Source organism: Nansenia antarctica (assembly GCF_963989245.1).
Source record: "Nansenia antarctica genome assembly, chromosome: 4".
Lineage (NCBI taxonomy): Eukaryota > Metazoa > Chordata > Actinopteri > Argentiniformes > Microstomatidae > Nansenia > Nansenia antarctica.
The window spans coordinates 52,320,358-52,347,132 of record NC_137689.1 but is presented as its reverse complement, the minus strand read 5'-3'; the positions used below and the strand labels follow the sequence as shown (position 1 = coordinate 52,347,132).

The 26,775-nt window shown below is 42.5% G+C and overlaps 1 protein-coding gene across 1 annotated transcript in view; it reads left to right on the top strand.

Moving 5' to 3' along the window:
- Positions 1-24,985, top strand: part of LOC308156081 (eosinophil peroxidase-like) — a gene marked incomplete at both ends in the record, with an annotated part of 43,298 nt that extends 18,313 nt beyond the window's left edge. Inside the window, 14 exons of the mRNA XM_080529442.1 lie at positions 6,657-6,813; positions 18,638-18,706; positions 19,003-19,090; positions 19,297-19,481; positions 19,584-19,716; positions 20,196-20,325; positions 20,511-20,717; positions 20,990-21,350; positions 21,534-21,694; positions 21,833-22,091; positions 22,282-22,452; positions 22,574-22,811; positions 22,953-23,156; positions 24,577-24,985. Of these exons, the coding sequence (XP_080385568.1) occupies positions 6,657-6,813; positions 18,638-18,706; positions 19,003-19,090; positions 19,297-19,481; positions 19,584-19,716; positions 20,196-20,325; positions 20,511-20,717; positions 20,990-21,350; positions 21,534-21,694; positions 21,833-22,091; positions 22,282-22,452; positions 22,574-22,811; positions 22,953-23,156; positions 24,577-24,985 (2,772 nt within the window). The remainder of the gene's footprint in view (positions 1-6,656; positions 6,814-18,637; positions 18,707-19,002; positions 19,091-19,296; positions 19,482-19,583; positions 19,717-20,195; positions 20,326-20,510; positions 20,718-20,989; positions 21,351-21,533; positions 21,695-21,832; positions 22,092-22,281; positions 22,453-22,573; positions 22,812-22,952; positions 23,157-24,576) is intronic.
- Positions 24,986-26,775: the final 1,790 nt, after the last annotated feature.

Here is a 26,775-nt window from a genome sequence, read left to right as displayed (position 1 = left end):
TAACTGAGACAGACAGAGACGAGAGAGAGAGAGAGAGAGAGAGAGAGAGATGAGAGAGAGATGAGAGAGATGAGAGAGACGAGAGACGAGAGAGATGAGAGAGAGAGACGAGAGAGAGAGAGAGAGAGAGAGAGAGAGAGAGACGAGAGAGAGAGACGAGAGAGAGAGAGGCGAGAGAGAGAGAGATGAGAGAGAGAGAGAGACGAGAGAGAGAGAGAGAGAGAGAGAGAGAGAGAGAGAGAGAGAGAGAGAGAGAGAGAGTCCTCTGATATGATTCTCTTCTCCAGTCTGGTCTCCCCGTGATCGACATGGTTGAGCGTGACAGGGTAGGGATGCTCACTCACAAACAGTAAACCTCTCTCTCTCTCTCTCTCTCTCTCTCTCTCTCTCTTTCTCTCTAGGTTAGCTTTAGCACACGGCAGGACAGGTGGCATCATCTGGAGATCTGAACAATTGATTTAAATCTCAACTGAATAAATCATGTCGTAAAAGAAAGTCCCTTTTCGTCCCTTTTGAGATATAATGTGCTGAGTCTGGTTTCTGGTGTAGTCAAACCTCATGTGTAGTAATTATGTTAACAATGAAGAGCAGAAGATGACTCCTTGCAGGCCCAACACACCTACCACTGTATATGCGCTTCCAAAAGTCATCATTAAAGACAAACAGTCATCATTAAAAAAAAAACAGTCTGGAAACATTACACAAATACAGACGCCAAGCACATACACACTCCCTCCCATACTCACACAGAACATAAAACAACAGCATGTGAGCACACACACGCACACAAATACACACAAATATAAAACACACAAACATACACGACACCCACACCACACACACACAGACAGACACGCATGCACACACAGGCAGGCGCGCGCGCGCACACACACACACACACACACACACACACACACACACACACACTTGCCAAAAGGGCTCCAAAAAAGTGACTTATCTAGGCCAAGAGAGAGAGAGAGACGGAGGAAGCAGAATAAAAACAAAACAGGATTCAAACCCACCCCCAGCCTAGCCTAAATATAAAACCTACAGTTTCCCCAACCACACTAGACCTGAGGTGTGAGAGGATGAATCTTAGGCAACGTACTTCTGACATTCATGACAGTGGGCTCGTCACGACTGGGTCCGGCTCTGCACATCCACAGGCTAGGACATGATCTAATTAAGACACACACAGAGCATCTGAATCCAGAGGGTATTTGTGGAGATGGCCAGTGGACTGGACTGTCTGTACTGTCTGTGGAAATGAGCATGATGATGTTATTTCCATAAAGAGATGCAGAGACCTCGTCACTCAGTTAGCCTCAGCGTCCGGAGCGAGAGAGAGAGAGAGAGAGAGAGAGAGAGAGAGAGAGAGAGAGAGAGAGAGAGAGAGAGAGAGAGAGAGAGAGAGGAGACTCTGAATAGACAGACTCACTGAAGAGTGTCTGAAGGAGTGTCTGTTCAATCCAGACAGAGGAGCATCAAACCAAAGCACGGCTATAAAAAACAATGACACGAGGCTGAAAACACAACTATACGTATGACATGAACGTTTATGCATAACCCTTTGTTGCTTTGAATGATAATGGTAAAGCCAGTGGCCCAGAGGTAATGAAAGTTCAACTTTGTCAATGTCAGCTCATTTATGTATTTAGGACATTGCCCATGCAATGGCAGAATGACAATGAAACACAATCATATCAAGGGATACCAACTAGACCTACAGTTCGACTACTAGATAACAATATGATGCCATGGAAAACTGACATAATGACATGGACATAACATATTTCTACAACAACAGCGACCCCGTGTGGTGATTCATCTTCGGCGAAGACTGCACTGCCTCTACTGTATTGATTATAAGCCAACACAACCAGGATTGCCAGATGGGGCGGCTTCCCGCCGAATGGGCTACTTTTGATCACACTGGGCCGGAAAAAAAGCATTTGGGTGGTTGGGCTAGATAAATAGCATTTAGGCAGTATCAGTGCCTGAAAGTTACCAAAAGCGTGAAGTTAAAACACACACCCTAGTAGCTACATACAATGTGCAGGTTTTTTTTATTTTACAAACATCATTGGCAACAGACATACAGTTTAGGGGCAGGAGATGGACACCTGCCCAATAGTAATTAGCGGTTCTCTAACAATATGGGTTTTGGGCTGGTGGTTTTTGGTGGATTTAGCTTTTTTTTGACTGTGGTTAGGCTGGAAATTGTCAATCCCATTTGGCAACCCTGGCCTCTATATTGATTACAAGCCAACACAAAAACATGGGTTGAGTTGAGTTGGGGCAAAAACAGATGGTGTTTATCCACAACACACCCGTGGATAGTGAAGCCTGAGGGCATGCATGCTCTCCTGAAAACAAGAGATAGAGAAGAGAGCACTCCGTCCCTGCCAAGTGAGGTCACTCTATTAAGCTTGACAAGCAGAACGTTGTGAGTTTGACTCCTGTTCAACCGACTCAACCCGTTGTTCGCTACAGTATAAGGAAGTGGAAAGATTAATGTGAACATGACCAGAGAGAACATACTGTATGCTATTCTTGTCATGTATGTGACATGCCACAAGTATGTATGGAACAATATTCATGGTATCATTGTAATGCTGTGGATCTGGCCTGAACAGCCGCTAACGCCAATTATCATATGTTGTTGACACACACAAGCATTTTTATTTTTTATTTTATTGGCCTACCACCAACAACAATTATGATAAACAAACAAAAAAAATATAATGTCACCTCTTTGAGGGAGGGAAATAACAAAGAGACAAAACAGTGAATAAACATTATATGCATAACATGGATTAACAAGGGGAGAAATGGATACATAGTAGGAGCTAAACAAATAAAACAAGAACAAAACAAAACTAATGAGAAACAAACACATTATGGCATTGGATTAATCATAATTGGTTAATGTGAAGTCAGGGAGTAAAATGATGAGGAAGAGCATAACATTTTGGGGTGGGATTGTAATATGTGTGTGTGTGTGTGTGTGTGTGTGTGTGTGTGTGTGTGTCTCCTCACCTCTCGTGTGTGTGTGTGTATGCCTCCTCACCTCTCGTGTGTGTGTGTGTGTGTATGCCTCCTCACCTCTCGTGTGTGTGTGTGTGTGTGTGTATGCCTCCTCACCTCTCGTGTGTGTGTGTGTGTGTGTGTATGCCTCCTCACCTCTCGTGTGTGTGTGTGTGTGTGTGTGTGTATGCCTCCTCACCTCTCGTGTGTGTGTGTGTGTGTATGCCTCCTCACCTCTCGTGTGTGTGTGTGTGTGTATGCCTCCTCACCTCTCGTGTGTGTGTGTATGCCTCCTCACCTCTCGTGTGTGTGTGTGTGTGTGTGTATGCCTCCTCACCTCTTGTGTGTGTGTGTGTATGCCTCCTCACCTCTTGTGTGTGTGTGTATGCCTCCTCACCTCTTGTGTGTGTGTATGCCTCCTCACCTCTTGTGTGTGTGTGTATGCCTCCTCACCTCTTGTGTGTGTGTGTGTGTGTATGCCCCCTCACCTCTTGTGTGTGTGTGTGTGTGTGTATGCCTCCTCACCTCTCGTGTGTGTGTGTGCGTCTCCTCACCTCTTGTGTGTGTGTATGCCTCCTCACCTCTCGTGTGTGTGTGTGTATGCCTCCTCACCTCTCGTGTGTGTGTGTGTATGCCTCCTCACCTCTCGTGTGTGTGTGTGTATGCCTCCTCACCTCTCGTGTGTGTGTGCGTCTCCTCACCTCTTGTGTGTGTGTGTATGCCTCCTCACCTCTCGTGTGTGTGTGTGTGTGTATGCCTCCTCACCTCTCGTGTGTGTGTGTGTGTCTCCTCACCTCTCGTGCGTGGGGTGTGTAGAGGCGTGTGACCATGTCAATTCCTTTGCGATTGTAATGTGCCTGAGGAAATTGAACCCTGGCCATTTATTTGCGATTGTAATGAACTGTCTCACATTGTGTCCTTTGCTGGGAATGTCATTTAACGAGAGGGACTGCGAGATATTCTTGGAATTTTGGGTTAGGCCCATCGCGTGCACCATTCTCCCGTGTTGTCCATGACACGTTAAAACGTATGGTTAAAATGTAGGTTCATATGTTGCTTCAAAACTGTTAAGTTGGTTATTTTGTTGATACTCTATTCTCATTTTCTGTTAAAACAGCATGACATAATCGTGACCAGGTTATCATAGAGTCTACCATCAATGTCTAATGTTCACATGCATTGTTAATGAGAGGGAGAGAATCAGTAGCTTCTGCTATTGGTCGGAGCGTAAACTCCTCGCAAGCTGATGAAATACCAGTTTGGGTATTCGTAATGGAATCTAGCATCCGATATGATCCGATTGTCTGTCAGACACAGGGATGAGCAAAGCATTGTCAATCATTATTAACCATGAAATGTCTTTTGGAGTCAGATAAAATGTCATGTTAAGTTGAGTAAGTGTGACCACTTGTGCTGAGTATGTTTGATCATGTCCATAACTGTTAGGAATAATCATTGCGAATAATGTATGTCTTATGTTTGACACGTCATCTATTCTTCACTGTTTTATTTTAATATTCTATAGTGCGTTCCCGACATCGTAAGTTTGTTTTCTAAAAACAAGTTTTGTTTTCTAAAAAACATTGACCTCAGGCGTCAGTTCTGGGAAGGGACATTCTTCTGCTCCACCATGTTCTCTGTGGTCTCTTCCTTGTGGCTTCATGGGGCCACAGGCGTAATATTTGTATATAAGAATATGTATTGAGAATATCCCCAGAGGCCTTTTCACACAGAGCATATTATTATTTATTGGAAATAAGATAAACTTTCCTAAAACCAGGTGGATAACTTTGGTTGGCTTTGTGTTTGAAATATATCTCAAGTTATTGATATAACAATACAACCTTGCCCCTTCCTAGCTACTTTGGAATGCTGGCTAATGCGCTCCCCCATATCTCCTTCCTATCACCGCTAGGTCCTAGTGCTACACCTGTTACACTAAAACCTCAACACTAAAACCTCAAGTTTACTCTCATAGGGCTTTCACAACGCCAAGGAACCGTGCCGGTTCCCGTTCCTGAACCTAATCTGGAACCGGCCGGCGCGCTCAGACTGAAAATAAATTGGTTTGGAGCCTGAAAAGTTGGTTCGCAGCTGGAACCAGAAAATAGTGGTTCTCAGCGCGAACCAAAAACTAGAACCGTCTTCGGTGGGTGTGTCATTTTCTAGGCTGTGAAGAAGGAAGGAGACAAAATGTAATCTAATCTAAATCTAATCATTAGTGTTTTTTTAAAAAAAATCTAAAGTTTCATCATTCTCTCTATCCAACTCACATGAACTTCGTAAGCCATTTCTATTTCAGTAACGGAGCAGCTGGCTAGTAAGAGTTTAGAAAGAGTTTTTATTTTATTTGATCTTTTATAGAAAAAAGTGTTTATTTCAGATACTGTAGTGGAAGATATTATCCTAATTTCCAGTAAACTAGCTGCCATCTTGTTGTGACATTTGTGTTTATCCCGGACCTTCGTCACCCAACGTTGATGACGCTGATGATTCCGGTTACACTGGTATGAACGCAGCCTTTTATATCTTACTTTAATGACTGTGCTCTATGACTAAGTGCTTTATGCTACATTGATAAAAATGTTGCACCTATTCTGATTATCCATGTTAAATTAGCGTTATTATTTATTCATGTGCTCTGTGTTTAACATTTTTAAATGGTAAAAGGGCTTTTTTTTTACCAAACCAATACACTGATCCTTCATGTTGTACACCTTCTTACACCTTATTTTACTCTTTTCTTCCGCTTATTTTGTTAATTATTTCTGGTGAAAAGCAGATGCAAACCTTCTAAGTAAATATGGCCTTGATTATTCTGTTACATAATCACTGTCACAGACTCCACTTCCGTCTAGCCTGTGCCAGTATCTCTCTCTTGCCTGTCTGTCTCTGTCTGTCTGTCTGTCTGTGTGTGTGTGTGTGTGTGTGTGTGTGTGTGTGTGTGTGTGTGTGTGTGTGTCTGTGTCTGTGTCTGTGTCTGTGTCTGTGTCTGTGTCTGTGTCTGTGTGTGTGTGTGTGTGTGTGTGTGTGTGTGTGTGTGTGTGTGTGTGTGTGTGGTCTTGGCGCACGCTCCAGCAATTATTTTCATCATATTGTCTCACAGCATTCTCTCTGTGCTACAGGACCACTTCCCGGTTTCTGCCTATCTACCTGCCAGCCTGACCTGTCTACTTGCCCTGCATGCCCTGTCTACCTGCTTGCGTGAAAAGGTCCTCAAAGACGTTTCAGATAGTTTGAAAGAGTTTTCGCTGTTCTCAGTAGCCTCCGCAACCCTTCTCCCTCTCAGGCACCTCCACTAGCCCCTAGGCCAGCCCCTAGCTCACATCCTTTTTTTCGTGAACTTTTTGTCCCCCCGCCTAAGCATTATGATGGCGATTTGGGTCGATCTTGTCATGCTTTTTTAGTTCAGTGCTCCTTAGTTTTTGATCAGCAACCTCTAACCCAGGGGTGCCCAATATGTTGACCGGTCGATCGCAAAGGTAGTGTGGGTAGATGGAGGCTCTCTTGTTTTATCTGCCAACCCGTCCACCTGGAGTTCTCAGCTGTCCTGGGTCAAGTATGCCCATAACTCCCGAATCAATGCCTCTTCTGGTTTGTCCCCCTTCCTCTGTTCTCTCGGTTTCCAGCCCACTTTGTTTCTTGGGCAGGAGGAGGACATTGTGGTTCCGTCGGTCCAGGCCCACGTGCACCGCTGCCGGAGGACCTGGAGGCGGGCACACACTGCCCTGCTCCGCGCATCCCCCCGGTCTCAGAACCAGGCGAACCGCCAACATCAAGTCAGAAGTCAGTCTCGCTGCTTAGCAGCGTTCAGTTTCCTGTAGATTCTCTGTGTCTAAGTATCTGTCTCATAGCATTCTCTCTGTGCTATCATCCACAAGCACATCCCATGCATACAGACTACCTAAACCTTAAGCTCACAGTCACTTTACTACTGTCACTTGTGTCCTGTACTATTGTCACTTTTTTATCCTGAATTATGCCTATTGCCTTATTGTCTTGTGCTGCAATGTCAGGAATTGAAGCCTAAGAATTTTACTCTCTCACTTTAATTTCAATAAACTTGAAACTTGAAAACTTGAAATAGGACCACTTCCTGGTGTCTGCCTTCCTGCCCTGCCTACTTGTCTGTATATATGTGTCCTGTCTCTGTGTCCTGCACTTAGGTCATGCCCTTAGCTCTGACCTAACAATCACAGTACGCCCAGGGGCCTACGTATATTATAGTGAGTCTTCCTTGTGTCTCTGTCCATTAGTCATTGTGTCACTCATCATCACTGGGCTTTTTCACACGATAATAGAAGACAGGTCTCACCCAACAACATTCCAGTGTTCGGCTCACTGAGGATCAGTGATTTTTTTCTTATGCCTATAGGTGTGGCAGTAGCTAGTGATAACATTAAACATCACGCAACAATAGCAATGATATTTTACTATTATCATTTGCTACTATTACTACTACCATAAACGCACTGTGACATTGAGATAAGACCCTACATCAGAAATGGGACCAAATGTTCACTATTATTGATTGTGTTCGTTGTTCATTAGGGATCCACTCATGAGGCAATGTTTGTGTGTTTAATTGTTATAGAGCAGCCAAATGTAGGTAGTTGATGTTCAAAATCATGAGTTTCTTTTTTTCCTTCACATTATTTCATTTATTTTTCAGACTAAAACTACAAAATACTGTATTTTCTTAAAGGATCTCTTATTTGTACCCCTTCATAACAAACGAAATGAGGAGTTATTATATTATATCGTTTTTCTGTTACAGTTCTTTACGATTGCTAACTCACCATGTTCAATACTGAAACCACAGTTTCACAACTCTTCATACAGTCTGCATTCGTAACACTCATGTTGGCCAATGACTTCATTCATGTCTCAAAAGAAGCTCGTTCAACCACACACTGGCAACAATGTTCACTCAGAAGCATACATTCATAACATTCTGACTTCCAAAATACTAACAACAGGGAGCATTACATAGTTTGAATGATTTTCACAAGAATGAATATTTCATTATAAAAATGGTTTGATTTATAGTAATCATAGACAGAATAGTTGACTGTACAACTGTAAGGATTCTTAATAGGACTGGTTGTTAAAATCCCTAAATATTCAGCACAACAATTGAGTGGAGTTGGAGATGTCCTCTTGGGTGGAGTGGAATTTGGCAATGATCACGTGGTGCCACCAGTACGACACATCTTCAGTTGTGGTCCCCGACCTCATTGGGTGTTTCGGCCAGTTATCACAAGACACCCTCTGCCGAGGTTGGCCCACCACAGGCTGAATCATAGACAGAATAGTTGACTGTACAACTGTAAAGTATTAGGCAACAAGAATGAATCAGAAATGCCACAATTTGCTTCTATCCTTTACAGTATTCTATCTTTTGCTTCTATCCTTTATGTTTTATCCTTTTTTTTCAGTATCTTTGCAGAAAGTAAGTTACGGTACATTTACTTCAAATTACACTACAATTACTTGTGTAAAATGAAAAGTGAAAAATAAAGTGGAAGATGCAAAGTTCAAATACTGTAAAAAAATAAAAACAGAAATTCCAGGGCTACAATACAATAGCAATCACACCAAAAATGTCTCACTCCTGAGGGTTTTGGTCCACCCTCTGGTCTGCATCTGGTCACATCTAATGTCTTCCCTGGCAATGCATCTAGTCTATTTCATTTCATTGTATATATTCTGCTAATATTTTCTAGACATTTCAATATGATTACTGCAATTCTGCAAATAGTGAAAATACCACCGCTCATCCGTTATCAGACTTTGCTGAGGTTCTGGAACTGAAGAGTATCAATAGAGTGAAAAATAACAGCATCTGCACACTCAAACACTGTGCAAAAAAACAGTTTATTGCAAGCTTTCTGTCATATATGATAGGAATATGATTACTGCAAAATTGCACCAAATAATTCAGTTTTGAACGTGTTCTTCAGAGTTTTGAACACAGTATGTTAGCAATGAAAAAATGTGTTGCAAATACATAGTATTTTGCAAGTGGGGGAGTTTGAATGAGAGAAGTGTTATGGCATTTGGAGAATGTAGTCATTGAATGCATTCTGTATGAAAGCAATGCACAAATCACAGAGAAAGAGTCACAGTTTTGTTCACATGGGTTTCTGCTCTGCTGACTGTATGAAGAGTTGTGAAACTGTGGTTTCAGTATTGAACATGGTGAGTTAGCAATCGTAAAAAACTGTAACATAATGGGATGTAGCTAGTTAGCCTAGCTTACATGACTTTCACTCCATGTTAACACAAGCATGACAGCTTTGTGGCCTCCACCTGTCTCTACGAAGGACACATCAAACTTTATTTGAGTGAGCTAGCTAGTCTTGCATCAGCAGGGGTGAAAGTGGTTTGAGTTTCTTACAGGAACTATAGGCTACTACCCCAACCTTCATCGTTTCATATTGTTCTCCTCCGGCCCCCAGCTTCATGCATCCCTGAACACACACATCGTGGTGTTGGTGTCGAAATTAGAAACACTTTAGGGCTGCCAAGTTTCACCAAGAGTTTGGAGTGAGAGTTTTTGGTGGTGGAGCGACCCACACAATTATTTGTGCTAGTTTCCTGCAATTTTAAACCAGCACAAGAAATGAAAATAATTGGAACATTTGATAAAACAAGAGAAATTCAGATAATATATCTTAAATACAGTAGCCTACAGAGTCTAAAACAAAATTGGGCCTCATCAAGTGAACTCAACCCCTTGGTCAGCAGCAGAAAGACCCTTGGTCATCATCTTATATACAGTCAGTGCATTGCTCATAGATGGCTATCATGTTATACAGTACATACCAGGGTTTTTCCTGGGTCAGAATCAAGCCTTGGAGGTTGATGTTGTGCGCGCGCAGTGCGCCCAATTTTTCTTTGAGGGACCCCCAATTGTTGTATTTGTATTGTAAATTGTAATTATTATTATTAATAATAATAATAATAATAATAATAATAATAATACGATGCGATTTGAAAGTACCAGTAGGCTACCAGATACGTATGCACATAGTTTTGCTACCAGGGTTGCCAGATGGAATTGACAATTTCCAGCCCAACCAGTCTAAAAGCTGTCGAATCCACCCGTCCAGTGTGACCAAAAGTAGCCCAATCTGGCAACACAGCTTGCTTATGGAAGCATATAGTGGACTAAATTCAAATGTTAATGCAATTTGAGATTGCATTTGCATGTTCCACTTTTGCATGCATTCTTTCAGACAATATTCAAATTAAAATGCAATTCTAATGAGCGTATGTGTTTCCTAGAACATATAAATGCAATTGCTAATCACATTATTGCATTACAATTTGAATATTGACTCAAATAACGCAGGCAAAAGTGGCAAATGAATATGCTATTTTGGGATTGCATAGTCATTTTCACATTAGAATGAAAATTTGAATTTTGTCAGCTACAAAGCGGATGTGTTTACTAGAACATGTAAATGTAATTGCGTATCACATTATTGCATTACAATTTGAATATTGACTAAAATAACGCAGGCAAAAGTGGCAAATGAATATACTATTTTGGGATTGCATAGTAATTTCACATTAGAATGAACTTTTGAATTTTGTCAGCTACAAAGCAGTGCATGACTTTGAAAATTAAATGTCAAATGGCTTTGCATTATCATTTTAATATTGACAGCGAATGTGCACATCAGGTACATGAAAATGAAAATGCAAATCATTAGAATTGCATTTGAATTTGAATATTGTCTGAAAGAATGCATGCAAAAGTGGAACATGCAAATGCAATCTCAAATTGCATTAACATTTGAATATAGTCCACTATAAGCTTCCATACGGCGCGACTGTAATCCCGGTCGGACTGTCTCAGTGCCCAGTGCTGTCCACCCAACCACGTCGCGTCGGGTCTACTGTAAAGCGGGTTAAGTTAACATGTCCTTTTCAAAGGTATTAAAATAGACGCAAGGAAACATAACGTCAGCCATGTGTTTCCTTGTTGGAAATTATGGATCGTGAATCGTGATTGCTTCTGCACTCTGCAGCAATCGGATTTTGATTGACAGGCAGCTGCATCTCTTCCCCCAACGGCGTTCCGGCACAGAAAGTCTTGCCGGAACGCAGCACCGGACCGTTCCGGCCCACTTTCACCTATGCTTGCATGTAATCTGCAGTCAAGTGTCATGGGCTCAAAACACCAAAAATGTAGCTCTGCATGTTTTAAATTGCACAACGCTATTAGCTACAAGACATGCACTAAAAGCATTCTAGGATAAGTTACGAACACAGCGGTTGCTGTGGAGCCTCGGTGGAAGAAGGCTGCACCCCGTCTCACCTGACCCAGCAGACACGGGGTAGGCTACACTCAACCACTTGGGTGGCCAAGTTTAACGTGTGGACAAAACAATATAATATGGTGATATTATGTGGTTCTAGCCAGGCCTCTCTCACTGCAACGTCCATATTCCTTGCATTGTCCGAAACAAATATCGCAATTCATTTTTGATCTCACTGATTTGAATGGTCACGGATTTGTGGCAATTAACTTAATTAACTGCATCTCGAGAGACGCTAGATTTGACTTGTTCCCATCTAGGTGGACAAGACTAATGGATTCTGTACTGTACCAGCAGAATTTGAAAGAATGAAAGTTGGAGTGGCACTATAGATATTAGATCAATAGCAATGCACATTAGTGTAATTGTACCTGCAAGTTGTCATGGTAGGTAGGTCTAATTTCTGAAAGAATAGATTGTTTAAGAGACAGTCCACTTAACCTATCATTGTGTTATAGGGGAGTGTTTTGTTTTCTGCTGGTGAGACAATAAGCACCCTAGACAGATCACATTACTAATTGTAAAGGTTCTGGTTTCAAAATAAGATTTTAACCATACATTAAGGTCATGTTCTCACATGAAAATCTGAATCATGACCCGGAGCAAGTGGATGAGATTGCAACCCGATCCCAATTCACCCCTTCGGCTCCGTTCTCACCCCTTCAGCTCTGTTTTGCGCATTCACGTTGGTAGTGGTGTCCCAATAAATTTTTCATAGAGGGCTAGGGGTCAGGGGGAGGGCTATCTACGGCTTCATTTGGAGAATTTCGGGACCCACGTTCGATTCTGAGCCATGGGCCTACCCCCCAGCATGCATTGCGAATCATCTACAGACATCTGATTTCGCTCTCGTAAATGCGGAAGCCAGCCACAAATGTCATTTACTTTTTCTGTAATTACTTATTAATAAAGATTTGAAAAATTATGATAACCATCTTATTATCTTAGTTTAATGTAATTTCAATGCATTATAGACCTTTTCTTTATGACAAGCATAACCAAAAAAATCACTAATATGCCACTATTGTGCCTATGCTTAACATAGAAATAAACCGTTCCACTGTTCCATAGTCCAGCACGCTTCAGCCAAGTTTAAGATCAGAGGGTTTTGGTGCTCAGCAGTAGAAGACAATAATAGAAAAACTATTACCTGGGCACTTCCATTAGACTACCAAAGCAAGACACCGAAGCACTCATATCTGCACGTTTATCACAGGGTGACAGTCACCCTGTTCCTCTGCAACAATTGATTGTATAAGCGCCCCGGCGTCCCAGTCCAAGCGCGATTCACATCCTATTTATTTAGAAATAAATTATTACCTGTGGCGTTTGACAGCGGATGATGGTAGACATATTTAATGTAAAGATATCTATCTAACATTAGGCTAATTTGTGCATGATAGTCACGCTTTGACCTAGTTCCATGTAACATTTACCCCCCTTGATGGTATATGATGATATAGCTGTATAGCGGCACTTATTAAACCAAAACGACCCGCAATCTAATCCGAGCAGTTGTTATTATGTAATATTATTGATGGATGTGCCATTTTTGATGGAGAGCAGTGAGCGGGAGACTCATCAAGGAGAATGTAGTTGACTAATGCAGTGGACAGCGGCTGTTTCTCCAGCGTTCCTGTCACATTGGATTTCGGAACGCCATAAAGATAAATCTGCACTCCCTGTAAGTCATGCATTTTTCCATGTTTCCCTTTGATGGCATATGACGCCGTAAGTTTAACTAAAGTTCAGCCGCAAAGTTGTTGCACTGTGGTCCTATATCAGTGCAGACTGGCAGGATAGGAGCACAGGTGTCATACAGGTTAGAGCGCCGTATTTCTGTCATGGTCTGATAATGAAGCATGGTTATTTTTTATTTGATGACTTGTTTGATCGATTGATAGCGTAAAACTTAAGTTGTGAATGAATCGCGAGCGTCAATGCTTTTCTATGATACTACTGATGACATATCAGGGTCTTGAAAGGTTGTCCCATTTCATAGGGAAAGATTTCAACCACTATGGCTTGTGGCTCTGTTCCGAGGCCTTGGCTCAAAAGCGAGTGGCACACGGAAACGAGCCATAGGGGTAGAAAAGGAAATCGGGATTCGGCCATTGTTGCATAAATTAATTCTCTGATTTGCGTTCTCACAGCCCTTTATGTAAACAAAGTAACATACGTCCTCGAAGCAATCAAAGCACGCAATCGAAGCAACAGACGTGGTAGTTGATTGGTCCGAAAAATTGAGAGGGAATTCAACAGAGACACGAATGATGGACCCACAACAACCTATGGCGTTCGCCCTACTGGCGCTTCTTTTTGCGCTTTTGGTGCCAGATAATGGCAAATCAAGATCAATACGAGCATGAGCGGGAAATAGATCTTCACCACCTGCAAATTACTTGGCTTGCTAGGCAGATCTGCCCGTTCGTCCCGCTCTTATCCAGATCAACACACATGCGCTGTTGTTTTCCTATGGACAGCCTCGAGCAGCGTTCTCACCAAAAGCGAAGTGATGCATGCGTCGGAGCGAAACCACCCTTTTCAGGCGGAGCATGCATCGGTTGTTTGCTCCGGGAGTGACTTCGAATGTACCTTCTCACAGCTCCAAACAACGCAGAGCAAAGCGAATTTTATCCTAAACTCTGATTCCAAGTGAAGCAAATGTTCTAGTGAGAACACACCCTAAAAGGAGGCCATAAAACAACTTGCTGAGGTCAGTTACGTATATAAATAATATACAGTATACAATATACAATATACAGAAGTAATGATACAGTATGAACAAAACTAAAAGGTTAAAATTCTAGCTGTCTAAAATGTGCCAAGACGGTACAGTGTAGAATGAGATTTCTTGGACCGGAGTCTTATATTTTATACAATCTTAAGATGTTGAATGTAGCTATACAACTGAAAGCATGATGTTATAAGCATATAGGCACACATCGCATACCATTTTGTTGGCAGAAAATAGGGGAAAGAGGGTAGGGAGTTTCCTTCATTCTAATGATTCAGCATAGCCAGGGAAACTCCTGATTTCATTCTTCCTCAATCTCTCCAAACACCTTTCCTCTAACATGTATAAATTTTGTCAACTAGGGAAATTTGTATTTTTCAGGTGTGGAACTGTATCTTAGATGTTGATAAGCCTTGCCTTCCCCTCCACACACGTGCAGCACTGGCTTATTCAGTTTCAAGACATTGTGATGTTACAATTGTTTACGACGAGGGTTAACCAAACTACCATACAACTCTGGAAAGGTGCAAGCAACATATTTCACCCCAAAAAGATATTGTCATAACCTTAACAGCATATTAAGGACAATTCACATGCATCAGACCTGCCCAGATGTAAAAATGGCAGCTATGTACAGTATGCCAAGCAGCACCCCGCCACAGCAGAGACTGACACCCTTCCAACTGCACTGGATCAACCTGGATGAACATTAAGTTAAAATATAGCGTGTGCTTTTTATCTACTTCTATCTACCGTACTATTTACTTCTTTGTCTACTTCTATCTACTATCTACTTCTTTTCTACTTTGCTTCCTGGAGCGACAGTTTCTGCGTGGCAACGTTCCTGAGTGATGATGATAGGGGATTCATTTACTGTTTGTAGACTGTGGGTGCCTCTGCAATGCAATTACAATGTCGGGTAACCTTTATTCACAGACAAACCTGAGCATGTTACTATAGGATGTTCCTACACGGGTTGACTTCAGACAATAATATACTGTAGATCTATATACTGAAGAATACTCTATGCTCTGGGTTTGGTAAACATTTCAGTGTTGTTGAACAGTTGTATAATATGTATAATACATAATACAGCTGTTGAGTTTTAAAATGGTTATTTCTATCTTTAGATCCTGGGCGCCATATAGGCACATGGACATGTTCAAAGTTTTCCCATTGGGTCCTGAAGCTATAACATAGTATATACATATGTATAGTTTGTGATGCCCGTTAACACTAAGACTTCAGTTTGAAGTCGAAAAGTTGTTGTTTTGTTTGGTGCAGAATTAAAGGGGAACATTGATATACCGTGAGCGGGAACTTTTCTTTTTTGTACATTATGTTTTACCTACCTGTAACACCAAATATAAAAGTAGTTTTTTTAACGTAACATTATGGTTGTTGGTGCAGTATGATACTGTAACCCATCCAAAGCTCTGCGGTGGTGACAGGATGGCCATCGGCCATTGTAAATGATTGATGCCTTCCTCATTGCATTGTTGCTTATGCTTACACAGCCAGGAAAAGGTGGAGAGACGACATGCCAGTGTAATTTGTTTCCTCTAATGCTTTTAGAGGAAAGCATGATTACTGTAATCCATGCAATGGATCTTAAACAAACATAACAACAAGCTGATCATACTTAACATTTGCTCACTTGTTTTGAAAAGGAGATGATTTTTTTTTTTTTAAAGCGCTTTCTTTTTTAAAGAAAAAAGCATTCAAATAGTCTATTCTAATCTATCTAATAATTTATTCAAAACTATTTTTAGGAGAAAAGATAACATTTTGTAAGTAAAACAAGTTCAATTTCTCTCTTTTTATAAAAGTTATCTATGTTTATTAAAACTTGTTTATTTAACTAAAGACCATGCTTTTGTTTTCTTTAAAATAACATTATCCAAAAAGTGGTTTCTTTTGAACATGCTCTTTTTTATATTTTAAGAATAGCCATATTTATTTTTATATATCCCTTTTTACAAATAATTTTTACTGATTAGTAAGCCTGCTCATAACTGCATCATTATAATGAACATGCATTTTATATAGGCTGTATTCTATTGTTGGGAGGTCTCATCTCATGTTCAAAATGATTATTGATAATCAGTTGAACTATCTCATCACACATGCCACATTACACATAGTGAATCATGTAGCTGTTGAGTTTAAGACCTAATTCAACGGCACTGGTAAGTGAATTTTTCAGTAGCCTATGCAAGAGTGCAAGAGTGCAATGCAAGAGTGGATATGGAACGCACTCAACCCATAGGCCTATTCCTCCCCCCTCAAAAAGACCCATATGTTTGAAGGGTGCTCAAAGCCCCAAGACTCCATAATAAAATGTAATACAAGAACCAATGTAGTCCTACAGTCACGATCAGTCATGCCCAAGGCTGGATTCAATACCATGTAAAATGAACAAAACTGAAGAAGCAGCGTCATAAACATTATCCTATGAAGACCTAGGTATTGGTTGAGTGAAAAGAAGTAATGAAATGTTAGGGTAGATGGTAAATGGACTGCACTTATATTTCACCTTCACCTGCACCTGCACCTTATTTCAAAGTGATTTACAACAACCTCTCATTCATCCATTCACACACACATTCACACACCAATGGCGGCAAGCTACCATGCAAGGCACTGGCCCGCGCATTGGGAACAATTTGTGGTTCAGTGTCTTGCCCATGGACACCCCGACACATGGCCAGCCGGGGATCGAACCACAGAGTCGCCGACCATGCGATCATTAGACGCCAGCTCTACCTCCTGAATCACAGCCGCCCCAGGGTGGGTTAGAGTCACTTAAAGAAAAACAGTCTTTGACCCTCTGGGCAATTGTACTTTGTACTGGATTTTAGTTTCCAGGTGCTTGTTTTTGTCTTCTAGTCACTCAAAGCTCTCAGGGCACAACCTTGTCTTTGAATCGAATTATGAGGAAGTCTGGAACACAATACATGTTGCCTTGTCTTCCTTGTACAAATGCATAACAAAGCAATAAAAAAGCAATGTTTCTAAAAACGTTGTCATTGGCGAAGATGAAAAAGATAAGAGATCTTATCAATGACAGATTATAAAATAAAAGATAAAAGACAGATAGAATTGATGCATCGAGAATCTTTTGAAACAGAATACTGTTAATGAACACAGCAAACCAATTTGTCAAAGTACTAAACTAAGCTAAGACTTACCAGAGTAACCACAATTAATAAAATTGAAAGTTACTGAAATCAAAGGGGAAAAGTAAAGTCACATTTTAACAGACTTGTTGTTTAACATCATAGAATACTATTTGAATATAAAAGTAACTACTGATAGAGGATTAATTATTAAACATACAATTTCAGTTGACTCAATATTGATTTATGTGATGGGAAATGCTTGGTATTCTCAAAATGTTTAGAGGTCTCCATAGGACCTAAACCCATGATCGCCTACCAAACATGACAGACAACATATTTGTGATAGCAGAGTGCAGATCATTTCTGCTAAATGTTGTTGACCTAAAGATATCATCATCTAGAACTTGGAATGTGCTAAGGACAACCTGTTAGGCAAAGATGATTCAGATGAGGAGGAGGAACCAGGAACAAGGAAACACCTCTCATCATCAAGTGCATCTGAGAAGGTGACAGCTCTGGTACATAAGGGTTGAAAAACCATAGAGAGGCACCCTGAGATCAAGCCACTCTTGGTAAAGCAGATTTGGAGCTTGCAGGTAAACGCACGCTCGTCACCTGTTTGTGTCGTGCTTTTGTTGGATGTACCTTTTAATGTTCTGCTGTTTCGGCTGTAGTTGAGTATCTTTCTTCTTGTAAGCTATAATATAATATTAATATTATATTTATAATATTTTTTATTATCATTTTGATTTCGCTGATCTTGCAAATTGTGATGTGACTGGAGATTGGACAGTCTTACCCGGCATCTATTTGGTTTATGTTAGATTGAGTTAAAAGATAGATTTTGGTTTATGTTAGAGTGAGTTAAAAGATAGATATTTGGTTTATGTTAGTGAGTTAAAAGATAGATATTGGACAAATCTGAGCTTCTTAGAAGTCTGGATTGGACTGGACTGAGTCTGAGTGACGGTGTATCCTACATGTATGCAAAGGGTGTATTACCGATTTGTGTTGACAGCAAATCATTTTCACCCATTGGCCCTTAATGGGATCCAATGGTCCTGAATATGGATTTCACATGTCCCAAATCTGTAAAATCACTAGGAAAATATTTTGATGACATTTTTCCTTCTCACCCATAACATTTGTAATTTTACGCCACATCAAATTGTTTGGAGTCGTTGGGAACATGTTTTTTAACAAGTTCAGAAGCGTTCCTTTTTTTTTTTTTTACCCTCAGTGTATCACTTGGCGTCTGGCCAGATCCCTGTCAGTAGTATTAGGGTTAACTTCAGAAATAAATCTCGGAAATAAATAATGGGGATGAATATGTCAGCAGTGTGTTGTTTTCATAATGCTAGTACAAGTATTGCATGTTTGAACAACTTGTGACAAAAAACATTCTGTGTGTGTGTTTTCAGAGATGAAGCCTCTTCTGTGCCTTCCGGCCATGGGCCTGTACCTGTGCCTGCTGAGCCAGGTCAATGCTGGTGAGTGACATTTTTCACATCGCTTAAGATCGTAAATGATCGTGAACTGTGACTGCAGGGATGTACACTATAAATAGATATGATAGAGAACAGATGTAACAGATAAACTGGTTAAGTAAGCGCTTTTGTTAAGGTTATTCAGATCAAGGTTATTCAGATCATGTCTTTGTTCACATTGTGTGTGCATTGTGCCATCGTGCATTTTGGAACATAGTCTATTACTTTTGACAAAATGTACTGACAGCACGTTGACCTTCAGTCAGAAATTGAGAGAAGGTTGTTTATTTTCTCCCCAGAATCGCACTTGAGCAGGGATTTCATCCTGAATGTTGTGAATGAAGCCAAATTAAGAGTGGACAACGACTATGAGTACTCTAGGAAAGTGTAAGTGTGCAAACCTTTCAGTCAATAGTAGCCTGTGATATAGTACATGGCAATCCTATACCAAAGATGTCCGAATATTTGAGTGTGTATTTACACATACTGTACCAGACCCAGTTGTCTCGATGTGCGTCATAACAGCCGTGCGTCTCATTAGTGGAGAGAGTAGAAGGGTGTGGTACTGTATCCTCATTTCCAATCTGCTGTAGGAGCTTAGAGCGAGTAAAGAGGAATGCGGCCAACCCTGCAAACACCCTCCGGTTGCTGAAGCAGCCAAGGGGGGACAGCCGTACAGCGGTGCGTTCCGCTGACTACATGGAGAACGCCATTAGACTGATCCAGGAGAGGTCTCTCCACAACCACCGCATTCACAAGCGCTCCGTCAACGCCACAGGTCTGTTGTTATCCCACACACCCAGTCACATCTTAGCTGCATCCTCAGCTGCATCCGTTACATCTCCTCACACAGCTCACTTGCTATTGACCTCCCTCACAGATCTGATCTCTGCTGAGGATCTGGAGATTATCTCTGATCTGACTGGCTGCACTGGCAGGGCGCGCCCCGTTTCATGCAGCAATATTGCCAATCTGAACAACTTCCGCACCGCCACCAGTGTCTGCAACAATAGGTGAGCCAGTCAAGCTACAGCCACACACTACACCGATGTTTAGTTAATATTCGTAATAGAACAGGCTTTGGAAGATGGAAGATGGGGAGCTGAGCTTCCCACGGCTGTCAGAAATGCAGAGTCACTCCCCATCTTCCGTTGGAGACTGAAGACCCATCTCTTTAGGCTACACCTTAACTGTCCCCCCTGAGACATCTACTACCCCCCTGCACTGTTTCTCCTGAGACACCTACTTCCCCCCTATACTGTTTCTCCTGAGACATCTCAGGACATCCCTGTTTCTCAAAAAACTAAAAATCTTCTTCTAGCATGACGACTGCCAATGGCCCCAGGCCTGAGCATAGATTACCTTTCCTGCTATGACTAGTGGATAGATGATTCACTTACTTCGTCAAATGTATTGTATTTGTATTGTAAGTCACTTTGGAATAAGGCCTCTGCTAAATGGCAACATCTGGTTTCCCTTCACCCCTACCTAGGGAAAATACTCGCATGGGCTCCGCCAACACCCCTTTTGTCCGCTGGCTACCTGCTGAGTACCAGGATGACATCTCACTGGCCAAGGGCTGGGACCCTAAACTGCAAGTCAATGGGAACATGCTTCCTCTGGTAGGACAACAGTGTCATCATGAACTACCAACTATCACATGATTATTACGATCATGCTTGTTGTCTTTAGAAGTGGTAGTTTAAGTATCCACTTTATACTTGTTCTGGTGAAGTGATAAGTCTTAGTGGTGCATGTAATATTTTCAGAACTCTCACCAGCATGATCCCTTTCCTCATCGCTCCAGGTGAGGGAAGTGTCCAACCGTATCATGGCCGTAGCCAACGCTGATGTGGAAAATGATAACCTGTACACCCACCTGGTGACCATCTTTGGCCAGTGGACTGACCATGACCTGACCTTCACCCCCCACTCCCCCAGTATCCGCTCCTTCAACAACGGCATCAACTGTGATGAGAGCTGTGATCGCACTGAGCCCTGCTTCCCCATCGACGTCAGTTTCTTCTCCAACACACACGCATGCTCGCTCGCACACACACACACACACACACACACACACACGCATGCTCGCTCGCATACACACACACACACACACACACACACACACACACTCATTACACAGGACTCTACAGAACAGTCCAATGACATGCTCATTTGAAATGGCTTAGTACCAATGTATTGTATTTACTTTCCTCCTGAAAACAAAATGGCACTACCTTTTTGAGAAACCAATGTCCTGTCTGCTCCCCATCTCCTCTGAAACAGATCCCGGACAATGACTCCCGTTTCCGCAAGGAAGAGGCTGAGTGTATGCCCTTCTTCCGCTCGGCACCAGCCTGTGGCACCGGCACCACTGGCTTTTTCTTTGGCAGGAGCAACGTGCGTCAGCAGATGAACACTCTGACAGCTTTCCTCGACGCGGGCCAGGTGTACGGCTCCGAGGAGGTTCTGGCCAATAGCCTGCGCGACCTCACCAATGACAAGGGCCTGCTGAGGGTCAACACCCTCTACAATGACAATGGACGTGAGCTCCTGCCCTTCTCCACCATGGAAACCAACATGTGTGCCAACCGCGCCCGCATCACCAACGACAGCACCGCAGAGGAGGTGCCCTGCTTTGTTGCAGGTGAGTGAAAACATTATTTCTGTTAGCAAGCCACTCAGGCCATTCCTCACATGTGTTATACAGTAGCTAGCATTCCCATACACACAGATCCACATGGTGTAGATTCAATGGTGATTTCAAGTTGGATTAAACATCATTCAAAACTCTTAAATAAAGATCAAATATTGTCTTGTTGTGTCCCAGGTGATGAGCGTGTAAATGAGAATATTGCACTGTCCTCCATCCACACACTAATGTTGCGTGAGCACAACCGCCTGGCACGGGCCCTTGCCAAGCTCAACCCCCAGTGGTCTGGAGAGAGACTCTACCAGGAGTCCCGCAAGATCATGGGAGGCTACTTCCAGGTGAGCTCTATGAGATGGTAATATAATGAATATGGTCACCACAATCACACCATTATGGTGTTGTGAGCCACATTTACACACATGGCACCCCTTTGGGTGATTGGGTAATTGAAGTGTCGCCCTCCCCCTCTCTCATAGGTCATCACATTCAGAGACTACCTGTATCACATTGTGGGCCCAGACTTCATTGCCAGGAAGCTGTCAACCTACCCTGGCTATGATGAGAAGGTGGACCCCAGCATGTCCAATATGTTTGCTACTGCTGCTTACCGTTTTGCTCACCTGGCTATTCAGCCATTCATTTTCCGACTGGATGAGAATTACAAAGAGAGCACCAAGTACCCCAGTGTACTGCTGCACAAGGCCTTCTTCGCCAACTGGAGGCTTGTCTTTGAAGGTACAACTCTCAGTGCCACTCACCTTCAGTTCAGTTCAAGTCACTTTGGATAAAGGCATCTGCTGAATGCCCAAAATGTAAATGTGAATGTACATGGCAAACTCAAAGTGTAGATCCAAAATATGTAGTGAATATGAAGAACTATATGGATATAAACACCATGACAACTTGTGTCTGCCTATATCTGCAGGTGGTTTGGACCCAGTTTTGAGGGGGCTGGTCGGTCACCAAGCCAAGTTAAACGTACAGGAGAAAATGATGACCGATGAGCTGAGACAGCGTCTGTTTGAGTTTTCCGCCGACTTGGCTCTGGACCTGGCCGCTCTCAACCTGCAACGTGGCCGCGACCACGGACTCCCTGGTAGGACCCTCTGTCTCAGTCTCTCTCTACAGTATTCCCAAATGAATTAGCCTGATACAGCAACCTATTGGTGAACCACCTTTCCAATAATTGTATCCTCCACCACTCCCTCACCTCTTAGGTTACAACAAATGGCGTGAGTTCTGTGGGCTCTCCCAGCCCCAAACCCTGGACCAGTTGGCCGAGGTGATGAACAACACAGAACTGGCAGAGAACCTGTTGAACCTCTATGGAACTCCAGACAACATTGACGTGTGGCTTGGTGGTGTAGCTGAGCCCTTCGTCCCCAATGGCAGAGTGGGGCCCCTCTTCGCCTGTATCATTGCCACTCAGTTCCAAAAGATCCGTCAGGGAGACAGGTGAGCAGGGGGAGAGTTGTGGCCAGGGTTGGGTCCATTTGGAGACAGGTACAATATCCATATGTATTTTCACTAGGAATTTTCAGGGAAGGTTCAGCCGTGTCAATATCTGAGAATTAACACATTTTATTTTTGTTTCAGATTGTGGTGGGAGAAAGATACGGTCTTCACAGAGGATCAGAGAGAGTCTCTGAGGAAGACATCTCTGGCTCGAATCATCTGTGACAACACTGGTATCACAGACGTCCCTAAGAGACCCTTCCAGTACCGCCCCCGTGGGTCTGGTTATGACAGCTGTGAGGACATCCCTGCCTTCGACCTCAGCCCCTGGGAGGACAATGGTTAGTGGGTGTTCTAAAGCTTCTGATATTATCAACACGTGACATGCAGTTCTGTCTGTAATATTTTCCATGTGTGGCATGTTGGTGTGAAGTAGTGTGCTCTCAGGACAGACATATTGGGTCAACATTTGAGAGAAGATACTCACGCTAATTGTGATTTCTCATTAAAAAGGTTCTACATCAGATGATGGAGAGCAAGGACCACGAGGACCAGCAGGGCCAGCAGGTACCATGATCCCCTCCTCTACCATTCCTTTCCTCAATTTACATTTACATTGTTGGCATTTAGCAGACGCCTTTATCCAAAGCGACAAATACATTTGACTAAGTAAGTGAATTCACTGACACTGGGGAAACAGTACAGGGGGGTAGTAGATGTCTCAGGAGGGACAGTTAAGGTGTAGCTTGAAGAGATGGGTCTTCAGTCTACAACGCAGAGGACACAATCAGAATCTGTATTATTTTTATGGCCAAGTATATTCGCATATACAGGAAATTGACTTGGTGTGGTTGGTACATAAGACATAAAGGCACAAACAACAATATAATAAAGAACAACAACAATGTAATTAAGTACAGTCTGAACAGAAGTTATAACACTGAGAAGCTAACAGCGTAATAAACCGGAGAGAAAAGTGCAAACAGGGAAGACCAAGCATAGGGAACAATAAAAACGCAATATCAAGATAACATACTCAACATACATAACTTCCTGTACCCTCCCATTTTCTTCAACACCACTGAATAAATACTGGTCATCTCTTATTTATCACCAAGTAAAAGGCTTAGGCATAACTCATCCAAATAAAAGCCTTGCAATTAAACCAGCGACTTGTTTTTGGATAAAAGTCCTGCAGCAAAATAATCCTAATATTATTAGTAGTAGCAATGGGAACAATTTACCTGCTTCTAAGAATGGGGGACATGTCCCCCCGCCCCCCTGACTCCTATGCCCATGCATCCCCCTCTTAATCGATTGGTAATGGCAATTTGCACAGTAAAGTATTTGCCTGGGATAGTATGCAATATGTACGTAACCTTACACTGGCAGAGCAACTTTAATGAGGCCATGTGGGGTGAGGTAGCGTGTGTGTGTGTGTTTCAAGGGCAGACTATGTTGTCTAAAGCTAATTTTGTGCACAGTAGACAATCAGTGCAGTGGTCTACTGTACAATACCTTATTACAACATTTCTGTTCCTCCCAAAGAAGCACCATGTCTAGCCATGCCCTCCCTGTCCTGCCCCATGGATACTCACAGATATTATTAGATATTATTTATATTCCACTAGTAGATCTTGAATGTTGGAGGCTTGCTCTTGATGGTAGGTGATATAACCATTAAAGACTATAATAACAGTAGTGTTGGGGTGATTTTTAACCATGTCTCCTATCACACAGGACCCACAGGACCTCGTGGCCTGACTGGTCCCCCTGGCCCCCCTGGCTCCGCCTCTCCGAAATCTGCCTTCGCCGTGCGCCTGGGTTACAACTTCCCTAAACCCGGCCAGCCCATCATCTTCCGTGAGGTTGTCTATAATGGACAGAACCACTACAACACCAAGACAGGGGTCTTTACCTGTGTAGAGCCTGGTGTCTACGAGTTTGAATTCCATTGCACTCTGTACCAGAATGTGGGAAATGTTGACCTCAGGCGCAATGGAGAGCTGGTGCTGCACTCTTTCACTACAAGGCAGCAGGGCTACGTCACGGCCACTGGGGGCACACTGCTGCAGCTCAACGCGGGGGACAAGCTCTGGCTGTCAGCTAACTATGGTGGCAACGGCCTAACTGCTGACAGCTTCTTCTCAGGCCACCTGCTCTTCACTGTCTAGACCTCCCCACCCTGGACTCTGTTATACTGACATTATATATTTTAGAAAGCCTTCTTTTGACAGAAGCTGGTGAAAGTGAGAACAAGTCACCAACCGAATGTTCAGACATTTATTCAGAAAAATGTAAATACATTTCAACATTGTTGAAAATCAATGACACACTCGCTAGTCAAGCCAAGACATTGCAATGCAATGAATTCGGTGAGTAATCCCCACTACTACCTAGTTAATGTAGAGTAGTGAGGATTACTCACCGACTCCATTGCATTGCAATTTTTCGGAATCAAATCTGAACATTTGGTTGGTTGCCGACTTTTTTCCCGCTTTCACCAGCTGCTGTCATATTTGGGACATACTCTCATCTTAAAATGGCAATACACTGGTTTGTTCTACTTGCACTGATCAGAGGAGAAAAGAGTGTGAGATTGTATTCAACATTTGTCTCTCCCTTCCTATCTTCCTGTTTCCTCTAGCTTAGAACATAACACAAGTCTAAAATGTAAATTTCTTTCCAAAATGCAGGGATCTCTCTAGCAAGCGAGCTAGTTCAAGCTAAAGCTGCCGAGCTAACTCTTAGCAATGCCTTTAGAAACTAACAACGGGTTACTTAGCCAACTAACAATGCTACCATTGCTTCTAACTGGCAAAATAGTCATTGCACAAACAATTTGTTAGACATGTGTTATTGTAAAATGTAATTAAATGTCACATACCCTCTTTGAAGTCACAGTCGAGGTTTTCTGAGAGCCATCATTACCAATCCTTTAGCATGAGCAGAGAAAGGTACTGAAAAATGCCTTGACGTTTTTCGAGGGAGTGCGTGGAGTATAGCAAGTGAGGGAAATGACCCAACTCAAACAGTCAAATGAATTGTGTTTAGATGTTACGCTAATATTAAAGAAAACAGGAAGAGTCATTTATAAAGCATTGAAGAGAGTTAACTGATAGAAAAGCTTGGAAATGTAGCCTAGTACAAAGATTCAGACTTGAATTTACCTCATACAAAAGCAGAGGAAGATACATAATAATGAACTACGAGTCATGCCCAGAAGAAAAAGGTGGAGCAAATTAGGTTAATCTTCATTAAGCCAGCCCAGGAGAACAATGTTCCAAATTAAAATAACATCACATCGTAGCTAACCACGCTAGGGGTTGAGGCCTGCACACACGACGCTGCAGGTTTTGGTCATCGTCAGCGGAAATACTCTGTCTTTCTCATCACATCACCCTCCTGGTAGATGTCACGTTGGCAATCAAGAAATCCGATCATGTACACTTTTAGGAGATTGCAGAAGCCTTGCCTGTGAAACCGGCCCTCAGAGTTGTTCTGAAACCACTCCTTCGTTATTTTAGCTGTGTGCTTGGGATCATTGTCTTGTTGGAAGGTGAACCTTCGGCCCATTCTGAGGTCGTGAACACTCTGGAAAAGGTTTTTGTCCAGGATATCAATGTACTTGGCTGCATTCATCTTTCCTTCAATTGCAACCAGTCGTCCTGTCCCTGCAGCTGAAAAACACCCCCACAGACTGATGCTGCCACCACCACGCTTCACTGTAGGCATGGTATTAGGCAGGTGATGAGCAGTGCCAGGTGTTCTCCACACATACCGCTTAGAATTAAGACCGAAAAGTTCGATTTTGGTCTCATCAGACCAGAGAATTTTATTTCTCAGAGTCTGGGAGTCCTTCAGGTGTTTTTTGGCAAACTCGATGTGGGCTTTCATGTGTTTTGCACTGAGGAGAGGCTTCCGTCGGGCCACTCTGCCATAAAGCCCCGACTGGTGGAGGGCT